This window comes from Dermacentor silvarum, chromosome 7, assembly GCF_013339745.2.
Source record: "Dermacentor silvarum isolate Dsil-2018 chromosome 7, BIME_Dsil_1.4, whole genome shotgun sequence".
Classification (NCBI taxonomy): domain Eukaryota; kingdom Metazoa; phylum Arthropoda; class Arachnida; order Ixodida; family Ixodidae; genus Dermacentor; species Dermacentor silvarum.
This window is the reverse complement of record NC_051160.1, coordinates 101,863,940-101,876,742: the sequence shown is the minus strand read 5'-3', so window position 1 is coordinate 101,876,742 and position 12,803 is coordinate 101,863,940. Positions and strand designations below refer to the sequence as shown.

General features: G+C 46.2%; 1 protein-coding gene across 2 annotated transcripts in view; it reads left to right on the top strand.

Annotated features, from left to right (window-relative positions):
- Positions 1 to 12,803, top strand: part of LOC119458323 (ubiquinone biosynthesis monooxygenase COQ6, mitochondrial) — a 75,620-nt gene that overhangs the window by 18,222 nt on the left and 44,595 nt on the right. For both annotated transcript variants that reach the window (XM_049671091.1, XM_037720153.2), the window contains exons 9-10: positions 2,024 to 2,102; positions 6,321 to 6,444. In XM_049671091.1, the coding sequence (XP_049527048.1) occupies positions 2,024 to 2,102; positions 6,321 to 6,444 (203 nt within the window). The remainder of the gene's footprint in view (positions 1 to 2,023; positions 2,103 to 6,320; positions 6,445 to 12,803) is intronic.

Below are 12,803 nucleotides of genomic sequence, written 5' to 3'. Positions count from 1 at the left end.
TGTTTAGTACAAATCGCACCTACTTAAGCACTATTGTCATGCACATAAGTAAACACTCTGATTGTTAACCAATCTCACTTACCATACATGCTGTCTTTGGTTCTTTATTTGATTTTTTTTTTTTTTTTCACGTAGAATGTGACTTGGACATTCTAAATAGGGTCTGGTCATCCGCATGTTGTGCCGCGAAAGCTTTTGCATGCTTTCATCTCTGTTACCTGACATTTTGCGGTTGTCAAGCGTGAAGTTTTGTGTGGAAGATAGAAACACGATGACTTGCACTTGTCTAGGCGTTGCTTTCTTCTAATGCCCTGAGTGGTGCAAGAAGTCACACAGCAGCGTAGACAAAATCACAGCAGCATAAACGAGACCTCGTAAGTTATCTACCTCATAATAATCAAAAACGAGCTTCCCAGCTTCACCAGATGGCCAGAGAAGGAAACCAGATGGCCTCTGCAATTTCAACAACAGACTGGTTGGGAAGGAAACCTTAGTTCCAGAGTGTGTTGTTGAAGTGGTGACCATTTTTTTTTTCTACCTGCAACTTTTTTGTTCCCTCCTAACGGCATTCGAGCATGCACAGTGACTTGCAATTGTGGTTAGCTGCACATTTTTCATTTTAGTCAATATCTCACTTTTCTCTCTTTTTTTTTTTCCTTTTCATTCTTTCCTTCCCAGCCTTCCATGCATGTGCCCAATTACTGACGGCAACACTAGTCATCGTTTAAACCAACAACACATCAAATGTGCATGTTAAAGATGCCATCGCAGCAATTATAAATAGTGTGCGAGCTGTATTGTCTGCTTTCTGTGCCACCACACAGAACCTACTACACTCGAACCTCGTTATAATGAAGTTGATGGGGAGCCGAAATTACTTCGGTATATCCGTTACTTCGTTGTATCCATTATTGCCATTTACTGCAATATATGGCCAATGGGGTGCACAATTGTAAACATGGAAATAAGAAGACGGCTTTTGCGGCCTGCAGAACCGCTACACGGCCACGCATGCGATGGAATTTGAATAAAAGAACAAAAGAATCTTCAGCTTGTGCAACACGCGACTTAGCACCTGACGCGACAGCCTTTAGAGAGCTGCCTTCTGTTCCATTGCGATGGTCTTTCGCATCCACTTTCCACTTGGCTCATCGCCGTCGAGCAGCACGTGGCACATATAACACGGCGGTCCGCTGTGTGATTGAGGAGGCAAGCGAACTTCACCGCGCCGACTTGACTGCGAACTTCACTGCGCCCTCCGAGGTTGCACCGATGCCAATGCGACTTTCAGAGGCCACGCCCAGTTGCCAGCCCGCGCGGCGCACCGCAGGGAGAGGGAGAAACGAATGCATGGCCCGGACGTGACCCACATTTGCTCCGGGAAGGTCTCTGAGGCCAAGCCCAGCTGCGGCTGCTTGCGTGGCGCACCATGGAGGAGTGCAATAGTGGGCCTCTATGGTTATCCGTCTCTGACAGTCGCAGGACTGTCCGAAAGAATGCATACACAACGCTCATTGGCTGAAAGCACCGTCTCGGGCAGTCCGGAACTGTCGGGAACGGATAATCGAAAAGGCCCAGTGAGCTGCGGCTTGTGCACAGATATGCTCTAGTACACTGTAGCTATGAGCAGCAATGAGAAAGACCAGTGTTTCTCGACGACGTATGTAGCACGAGGATACGAGAGTTTTGAATCTGCCCTGGCGAACGAGTGCCGTACCCCACGGAAAGCAATGTACTCGGCGCGCAACGGTCAGGTATTTCTTGGTTTCGGAGATGAATTTAGTTCGTTATGTCCATTGGCAGAACAATTTCGCTTGGTTAAAATGACGTTTTAAATACATGTATCTCTACGGGGATTTCAAGGGTAATTTCATTTACTTCATTACATCCATTATTTTGTTATATCCCGTTTCATTATAACAAGGTTCAAGTGTATTTTGTTGGCTTACTATTTTTATGTATTGATACATAAACACAAAGCTGATGTGCCAACAGCATTTGTTTTGCATCTCGTCTGCTGCAGTGGGGTGAAGGCAGGCAAATGCCCCTGGTCAACACAGCCCTCTCCACGGTTGCATCACTGCTTCAAAGGTTCGGGGCCGGTAAGTGACTCGGCAGTTGAGTAGCCGTAAAAATCAGTAGCTCACATTTACAGCCTAAAGGCCAACTGCAACATAATTTTGGACAGTGTGTAAAGCCTAGTTTCAGATAGCGCATAAATAAAGCAGCCTCCGTGCAAAATCTTGCGATTGAAATATGTATGTGTGGATGCATCGTGAACCGCCCTCAAAAGGAAGTTATTTATACCTACATAAAAGAAAGTGCTTCCATTACTGCTCACTGAAAGTGATGCACAGCCTTCGAGGTAGCATGCGAGGATTTACGTCATACCCGCTAGCCACCAGGTGCATGCATTGTCTGCTTAGGTGCTATTTAAAGGCTTTTTGTATGAAAATTATACATTTACCAGCATTGCAGCTTTGCCAAGATTGCTTCAACAGTATATAGCACGCATTTATAACCAATTAAGCCAGAGTGAGATTTAGTTGCTGCTGGCCTTTAATGAGTTAAAATGTGGGACAGAGTATAGTGAGTCATACGAGGTGTGTGCTGTCATGTACTACAGTCGATTTCAGTTGATTCGACCTTGACAAGACTGACATAAATTGACCAAAATTAGCCTGAGAATTGAATTAAAAGAAGAAGCAGAAAAAATGCCCAAACACATGGCTGCATCATTCAGCAGTGTATTTACACGGTTCAAACACCCCTGAATCTAATGAGCACCTAGTTTTCTTTGGGTTCATAGTAGAAAACAATATACATACAAATCGAACAATACAGCTTATTTTATAAAAATCAAGTGAAGCATGCCTCTGATTCTGGCAATCAGTAATAAGATATTAAGATGTAATTGCAGAGTTTACCCTCAGAAAATGGAAATTTATTTGCACCTAATGTTCGCATCACGAATCTCAGCTTTTGATTACTGTTTAGGGACTACAGTCAACGTCCGATTTTTCGGACTCCCTAGGGCCCGCGAAAATGTCCGAAAAATCGGGCAGTCCGAAAAAAACTAATGTATGCCTTTTACTGCCCCCAAGGGCTCAAATCGCCACAGTCATGTCCGAAATAGCTCTAAAGACCTGCCAGTGCACTTATTAGGCATATCGGTGCTCATACTGTGATAATTAAGGGAAACATACCATGTCCTGTGACAATTGCCCCATCCCAATCTTGGTATGCTTCACTGCAATACTTCGTGCAGGCTTCACCGCGTAACATTGCTCTATTGAGGTGAAGCTGACTTTTGGGACCCAGCATTATGCAACGCGTCGTGCTTTTCGAGCTTCGAAGCAATTGGCGAGAATTACAAACGCAGAGTCAGCGCCATTGCTAACAGCAACGAATTGCTTGAATGAAAAACACTGCACCGAACAGCAAGAAGCTTGATAGCGAACGTCAAGTAGCTAAGGCCTAGCGTTGCCATGGTGGTGGCGCTGGCTCAAGGTGGCGAGATAATCAACATGGCGGCGATGGTGGCTTCAATTAATGCCGTTTCAGACCATCAGTCATGTCAAAAAGTCCGGAAAATCAGACGGCGAAGGTTTCTTGCATCCGAAATTTCAGACCTTCTCTGTGGGGTACGTGGCAGTGCCGCGAAGGCATCCGAATTATCGGGCATGTCCAAAAATCAGGTTTCCGGAAAATTGGTCGTTGACTGTAAAACACGTCCTCCTTCTGGTTAATTGCGTTTCATATTACACATTTCTCACACCACTCTGCTACGATCGCAAACAGGATGGTTGGCCACACCTAGACTAATCATTTTGCCAGTTTGTCCTGTGATGTGTGCAAGTCTCCAGAGCGCTGAAGACACGTGACATCACTTTGTTGCTGCTAGCTTAGCAGATTAAAATAACTTATCCTTTGAATTAGCTTCCATAATTATTAAAGCGTGAAAGTGCCGCGTGGCCATCGCCATCATACGTGGAAACTTTGTCCAGCTGCCACCCTCTGATGACGATGGCCCTAAAGCTGGCTCTGATGGTAGGTGGCTGCTAATGTCACAAACGTGGTGTCATATCTGAACTGCATAATGTTGAGGCAACTTTCAGACCTATTTTCTAGAAAAACATATGCATGCTGATAGCTGGTAAATATAGTAACTATTCATTTTAACCTGCAATTTGCACTTTAATATTTTACTAGGGCAGGCTGAAAAATCAGCATTTTCAGCAGGAGGTAACATGTCTTCAATGAGTTCGCCCTCTCCTAGCACTGACAAGACAAATGCTGCTGCCATTTAGGTCAGCAGTTGCATGTATGCTAACCAGTCTGAAGTAAGTTTGAATTATCCAGCAAGGGCCAATTTCAGGATCAAAATAATAAAAAGTTTTGACCCATAGATAATGTATGGGTACCAAATAGGATCATAGGTCAAGATTGAATTAATATAAATCTACTGCATTTTCAACCTTATCCCCGTGTTGCACGCGCACTTCTCACTGGTTTGTGTCAAGCTTTCAATACTATAAAAACCTGTTGAACTTGAATGAGTTGTGTAGCTGCTAAACAGCAATTTTGATAGCTTTTGCAAGATTTCCATAATCTGATAATACTACAAAAGGGGTGCCACCATCACCAGTGACAGTTCTGTAGGCCCAGAACTAACCAGCTCTGATAATTATTCTAAAAAAAAATGTGTAATTTGTTGCCATGGAGTGTCCTAAATTTAAAGTCCTTACAATACTGTGAGATAATGCGCAACTACATTTTTACTGCGGTCAGGCATCACAGGTGGAGATGTTTTTTAAAGGGAATAGATTTCTATGCTTCTTTCGGCCATTTTCGTGGTTGGTTGGTGGTCAGAGTCGGTAAGGAAAACGTTCGTTCATTCACTCATTCGTTCGCTTATTCGTTCGTTTGCTCGCTCGCTCATTCGTCGCACAGAAAAAATTATTTTTGCCAAAAGTGTCGATGGCTTCTGCGCAGCTCTTTCTGCAGAAATGCAGAATGCTGTCCTGGCTCTGCCACCAAGCCAGGACAGCATTCTGCTTTTCGCTGCTGGCTTGAGTGTTGTGAACACTCGTGCTATAAGCTCACTAGCATTGCTGCTTGGTTGCTATGTGTATGCACTGGTCTGAACGGAACGGACAGTAAATGTCAAGCTAACATTACCTAATGTTTCACTGGGCACTGCTGTAATTGCAATGGTTACCTGTCAGTCTCGTCTTGTCCACCATCGAGGATGGGCGCTCCTCATCACGCCAGCTTTGTCAGACACCTGGTAGCTGCCTGTTCCTTCTGCGTGGCTGCGTCATGCCCTCCTTCTGCCCAGCAGGCATGACGCAGCCTTGCGTACTGCGTCATGCCAACATGTCGCACCAGCGATAGTCCAAATACTACCCGAGGAATTCAAGCCAAAGCTAAACATTGCTGTCCATTGTCAGTACCCTTCTGGCAAAACTACCCTTTGCTTTTTTTTTGTCACTGAGAATGAAATGTGCAATAACTAAACTATCAGAGATAAAATGCTTTACGAATTAGCAGTCAAATGCATTGAATTTTTGTTTTACGTGGATTACTTAATTCGTTACTTGTGCCTTTACATCAGGCATCTTGCTCTTTTTTTTTTTGCGATGAGAGGTGTTCGTCATCGAAACAACTGGTCCATTGAGTTCAGCACTTGCTGCCTGAACAAAAACATTTAGTCGATGTAGTTGAAAGAGCTCAGTAAGCCACTTGCATAAATAAAACGCTTCATAAATTAAAAGTAGCTTCAAAAGCTTCCCTGATTCACTGCAGTACTTTGCCTCTAAGCACCCCGTAAGATAACTAATGGGCGTGAATATGAATATGCGATGCCTTTTCTAATAACTGTGATATAATGAAGAATGTCCACGAGAAATTGCATTTTTGCTCATTTTCTTTGCATTGGTTCGGTCACTGCCATGACATTCAAAGGGGAATGGCGCACAGAAGAAGTTATTTTTGTCAAAAGTAAATTAAGAGGTCAAAAAGCCTGGCAAAGTGAGTTTCTCTCATTTTTCAATGAAGTGAATCTTGGTAAAGTGAGCTTTCTTTCTTTTGTTTGAAAAAAAAATTGCAGATGGTCAAGCTCACTTTCTGAGACGTTTGGCACGGATTGATTCTAATATCGCTGGGCAGATACAAACAGCGTTTGTAGTGATGTCTCTAGAGAAACAATCCAGTGTGTGTTTTGTCTCTACGTACGTGGGCAATGTTCTTGTGCCGTGGCATTCATGAGTTACCTCCTTTTGCATGTAGTACTCTGCTTTCTTCTTTTTGTTGACTAGCGCCCCCAGCCTGCAGTGATGCCCCAATGCGCATCCTCTCACTAGTGCCAGCGAGCCGGGCCACCTTCCCCTTGGGGCTGAGTTATGCAGCCCACTACGTGTTACCCCGAGTAGCCCTCATCGGGTAAGCAATGCTGCTGCACCTGGTCTCTGCTGCCTGATACCGATGTTGGGTCTCGCTGCAGACAATGGTTGTGATCTAGATCATGGGCCCATCACATTCGTTTGTTCTTGGTGCCTTAGATCGGACGTGGTGTGATTTTTAAAAAAAGAAAGAAAGGATATCCGGGCCGGTACACTTAACATCAAACCAGTGACGTTGCTATTTCAAGTCCTACATTGCAACCACCATGCCATGGCGCCATTGCACTAATTAACAGATAGTACTTGTACTCTTGTACTGGGCAACGACATGCTTTGACGCATCTGGGACTGAACAGTAGCTAGGTAACAATGACACACCGTGAAAAGAGGTGACCAGCAAGAAGCAAATCAATCTACACATGACGATACCACACTTAATTGAGATATGGTCCCTTCAGCATTGGTGCACATGCTCTGTAGCGCTCTTCCTTCACTTTACTGGTGTGGCGTTTGCCAGTGCCTTTCATGTGTAGCCTGTGCCATGTTAGCCTGTGACATTCACAGGTATGTGAAGTGATTGTGCAACAAAATTGAAGTGCCAGCACCCATCTGCTTATGATCTTCTTGCTAAAACTAAACATTCTTAATGACGTAATAGTTCAGCGGAAATCCGCTAGGTGGAGATAAGTAATTAAAGGAAAACTGAGACATCCACAAATGTAGCAAATTGCTACATTTGGGTGGATGTCTCAGTTTTCCTTTAATTACTTATCTCCACCTAGCGGATTTCCGCTGAACTATTACGTCATACACTTGCCTTTGCTTCGAGTTGTCGACAAATTCGACTTCGCTCTGCCATCTGCTAGCCGCCTGGTTAGCTCACATGGTAGAGCGGCTGCCCCGGAAAGGCGGTGGTCCCGGGTTCGAGTCCCGGACCAGGACGAATTTTTCTTCAACTGCGAGGCTTTCTTTCGAGGAACCCAGTCGGGTTTCCATTGTAGCAAATTGCTACATTTGGGTGGATGTCTCAGTTTCCCTTTAATTACTTATCTCCACCTAGCGGATTTTCGCTGAACTATTACGTCATACACTTGCCTTTGCTTCGAGTTGTCGACAAATTCGACTTCGCCCTGCCATCTGCTAGCCGCCTGGTTAGCTCACATGGTAGAGCGGCTGCCCCGGAAATGCGGTGGTCCCGGGTTCGAGTCCTGGACCAGGACGAATTTTTCTTCAACTGCGAGGCTTTCTTTCGAGGAACCCGGTTGGGTTTCCATTGTAGCAAATTGCTGCATTTGGGTGGATGTCTCAGTTTTCCTTTAATTACTTATCTCCACCTAGTGCATTTCCGCTGAACTATTACGTCATACACTTGCCTTTGCTTCGAGTTGTCGACAAATTCGACTTCGCCCTGCCATCTGCTAGCCGCCTGGTTAGCTCACATGGTAGAGCGGCTGCCCCGGAAATGCGGTGGTCCCGGGTTCGAGTCCTGGACCAGGACGAATTTTTCTTCAACTGCGAGGCTTTCTTTCGAGGAACCCGGTTGGGTTTCCATTGTAGCAAATTGCTACATTTGGGTGGATGTCTCAGTTTTCCTTTAAACATTCTTAAGCTCCTTTCTTACCATCTGCGCTGACAAAATGATCTTTTGGGGACATTTAGAGCGTGTTTTCAGCTAAATTGTTATGAGACAGTGTAGATTAACCACTGCAAATGCTAAAACAAGTGGTTTCCCGAATTTTTTTTTTCTTTGTTATTTTTACGATCTCATCCTTGTGTTCCCCTCAAGAAACATTGGTGAGATTCCTATGCCATCTTCATGTTTGCAATGAACTCCTGCCACATACAGTGCAGACCACTTATAACGTAACCGCTTTTAGCGCAGGACCGGTTATTGCGGGGGGGGGTTTACCACCGATATATCTCCCATAGAACTCGATGTATAGGTGGGCCGTTCATTGTGTAGGCGCGTGAAGCAGATTACCGGTTATAGCGCGGTTCTTTTAAGCGCGCGACCATGAAATCGTAGCACGGCCGCACGGTTGCCGGGCGCGCAAATGAGGAGGAGTGGGGGCGCTGGTGGTAAGCCAAAACGAAACTGAGCGGCGAAAGCACATCGCATACAAAGGTCAGAGCCATGTGGAGATCGCTTTCAAGATACGGTGCGCGCGGCTTCAGCCGCGTAAAGTACGCAGTGGCTTGCAGAGAAAGCCGCGCCCCCTCCCTCCCGCGCTGCCTTCGCGCTTTCCTCCTTGACATTGAGTCGCCAGTTCCCCTTGCGCCCGGTCGCAAGATACGCATTGAATGCCGCAGCTAAACGTCGCCTCCCTTCCCTCCCTTCCAAACCCCCACGGCCTTCCGCACGACGAGAGTCGTCGCGTTTGCTATCCGCCGTACGTTCGCTCTCCATGAAAGCATGCGTCCCTAGCGCGCTTTCACTCGCACATACAGCGTACCACATGCAGCATTTTTTTTTTTTCTTTTTCGTTTTTTCGGGATGGGTGCGTGGAGACCAGCAGCGAAAAGCGAAACAAAAAGGAGGAGAAGGGCGGGAGACTTTAGAGGAAGGAGGGCACGTGTTTTCATCACTATAGCAGCGTCTAGAGTGAACTAGATAGCAGCGTCCAAGCAGGGTGTGCGGAGTACGGGGGAGAATGGTGGCGCACTGCTTTTTTTTTTAGTTTTTTTTTTTTTTTTCAGGAGTGGGAGCGTGGGCGTGTGTGTGGAGACGTCTCCAGACGAAAATAACAGCGTTCTTCCGCTTATGCCGCACTTGTTAGGGAAACTTGGTTTCTATGCTGTGTTGCGATCGTGTTGCCTGTGTGTTTGGGTGAAATATGTAAGAAATTGTGTTTGAAAGGTGGGTTGCCCGTTTCGCATAAACAAAGACGAAAAAAGCATGCTTTGGTTATAACGCGGTACCGCTTATAGCGTGGATTTTTGCAACTCCCGTGACTTACGTTATAAGCGATCTACACTGTATCATCACAGTGTAAGAAAAAAGCAAGAAAGGCTTGGTAGTGGTCGGAAAATCTCTACGACATGCATTAATGGCTCCTGTTGAAAAGGTTAAGATAGGAGAAAGTGCAGAAATCGTAGTTCATTTAGTGGCTGCTTCTTTGCTGAAAGTGTGATCTTTTTTATCCTGTTTTACAAAGCACCTAAAACAAATGTACAGCAACAACCTGGAAAATAAAAAGGTGCAGGGGAATTGAGGAAAGGGGGCGTGGCAGAAAGGTCGGCTTTAAGCCACTTTGAATAAGCAAGAATTGAAGGGCAGAGCGTCATTTGACACACATTTATATCAAGTGTCTAAAAAACTGTGCAGCGAGTTAAATATGTATCGCAACAATATGGCATCATCGTCGTCCTTGAAATTCACATTTTGAATTTTTAATGTTTGCACTAATTTTTCTCTGTATTTTTATGTTCATTGACTGTTCTTTGATCACTTCACAACAGAACAATTATGCTGCATTATCACTCAAACGCAGGGGTTCTCAAGCATGTTCGTTCCAGGGAACCCTGCTAAGCTCGGTGAAGAGCCAAGGAACTCCTCCCCCGAACTAAACGAATTAAAATTTCCTAATTAGCCGAATGTCGAATTATCGAGGTTATCAAGAAAACAATAAAGGAATGCTTACTACGTCAACATGCTTTTATTTACTGAATGAATCAGCAAATCTTGTTTCTATTTTGCACAAGGGCAGTGTGGAAGCTGAAATTCTTGTCATCTCATGACTGATTAGAGCTAGCAACGGCGAAGGCCTCGCGACATCCTTCGCAGCGCGCCTGCGGCGTGCCTCTTCATCTGAGACACTTTTCACTACCACGCACGTATCCCGATTACTTTTTCACTAGTGAGCTGGTCGCCAACAAATTGTCCATCCATTGCGATGTAACCGGTGCTCTTCATCTTCGACAGCTTTGCACTAGCGAAACTACTGCTTACTGCAACCGCTGCGAACGAAACTGTGGCCGTTAACGACACGATCATGGGCGACGACATTGCAGTTCAGAAGGATGGCAGTCGACACACGCACTAAGCCAAAACGAAACTACCGTTTGCTGCAACAAGTGCACACGAAACCGCAGTCGCTATTGACGCGATCACGGATGGCGACTACGCAGTTGTGAAAGCACACAGCTGACGCGGACACCGAGTCAAAACGAAACTACTGTTTGCCGCAACTGCTGCGGAGGAAACTGTGGTGGCTATCGACACAATCATAGGTGGTGACTACGCACTTATGAAGGCACGTGGCTAGCCACCAACGCGGTATTGCGTGCGGCGATTAACGCAAGAATAGAGGCTTTGAGCGCACAATTAGGCTCGAAGCGTTCGGGCGTTACTGTTAGTCACGTGTCGCGTACGATTGTCGCCGAGGACCACGGCGATGCGGACTGCGCCGCTTCGTTTTTGGACACTACTGCCGTTCTTGCTCTTTTGCGGCGCACATTTATTTTTTTATTCCTCTGACGTATACGTCAGTGTGCACACTATCGGCACCTACCCTATTTACAAACGGGAGAAATGCGCATGGTGGGTGGTAAGTTACGGCCTCCAAGATTCAAGTGCGAAAGCTTAGGCACGCTGCCCGTTTTCGGAGGTCTGGTCTACAAGCAGCTTGCTGATTTATTGCGCAGCTCGCGCGTGGCCGTTACACACTGTGATGTGCGTTTTGACACTCGGGCATGGGTAGTGGAGGTTCTGTGGATTGAGCACACCTTGCGTTCGCCATTTTAGCCACTTGGCAAGCATGGGACCACGGAAAGTTCATCAGAGACTCCAGGGTTCTGCGGAAGCCACTTTGAGAACCAATGCTCAAAAGCGTTTACAAGTCAGGAAACTAAGTTTTCTGGATTCACTGTACGATTGGAGCTTTTACCAACAATCATCTACAAGTGGACGTAGTGCAACAAACCACTCGCAACTTCTTGTCATATCAGCTATTTCATGTGGCATGATCTTTTTATCTAAGGCTAAGGAATAAAGCATATGCTAGCACATACTGTATAAACAAATGTCCAGTGTTTCAGCAGCACTTGTAAAAACACCTATTGGTTGTTCAAAAACATGGCTTGCTTAACAACCTCACAAAGTTAAAGAGACACTGAAGGCAAATATAAGGTAAAGCTAAAGTGATAGACTAATGCTCGAGAACGCCTAAGGCATCAATTTTATCGCAAACAAGGTTTTAGTAATTGAGAAGAGGTTTATTGGCGGTGTCCTTCAAGGACGCTACGAGTTACAAGAACGGCGAGGCAGCATGGAGCACCGTCTCCAAAGACACCAGCGACCAACAGCGCGAGCAAAGCCGGCCGAGCGTTGGCGATGCCGCTGGACGGAGGCGTGTCTTCTTCTTCACAATCGCCCCCGCAGAAAAAGAGCCATCCAAAAGAGTCCTGGCGCGCAGCAGGCGTAGCAAATGGGACAATTGTCAGGCGTCCACCATGGATTGCTGACCCTCGGCCCGGCCCAAGAAGCAGTAGGAGCGGCGGTTGGTGCAGACTGTTGCAGGATCGAGAAAGGCAGCTGGAGAGGCCTATGCACTACCTGCACATAGGTAGGAGGCACGGCAACGGGCTGCACTGCCTGCGCATATGTAAGAGGCACGGCAACAGGCTGCACTGTCTGCACATAGGGAAGACGCGCGGCCAGAGGTGGCAGGTGGTGAGTGACGGGAACAGCTTGGGCAACCTCTTCGGCAATGACAGTGTGGATCGTTGTAGGCAGACGACAGGACGGCTCCTGAGTGAAGGGGACCAAGGAAAGTTGACGGGCAACATCCTCGCACACACCTTGTGTTCGCCATTTTAGCCACTTGGCAAGCACGGGACCATGAAAAGTTTATCAGAGGCTCCAGCGTTCCGCGGAACCAACTTTGAGAACCCATGCTCAAAAGCGTTTACAAGTCAGGAAACTAAGTTTTCTGGATTGCTAATAAGAAGATAATTACATTGTATTATTATATGGAAGAGAATGCTAACTGTCCAGTTCTATTTGATGTTTAGAAAAAAGAACCCATTGACGTTACCTTGACAGCAACGTGGGCGGTCGAAAGGTTTTGTTTTCTCTGCTGAAGCAGTGGAAAGTGGTCGGAAACGGCAACCAGACTCTATAGCGAGTCAGCGGTCGACAGAGGCTGCCGAGTCAGGGTGCGTTGCTTCTTCAACTCTTCGTAGCTCTGACATAACGTGACCACTTCAGAAACGGTGCTTGGATTCCTGGCCAAAAGCATCTGGAATGCGCCGTCATCGATGCCTTTGAGGATGTGCTGAAATTTATCAGCTTCAGGCATGGCGGCGTTGACACTTTTACAAAAGTCGACGACTTCTTCAATGTAGCTAGTGAAATTTTCACCAGTGTGCTGTGCACGGGCTCACAAGCGCTGTTCAGCA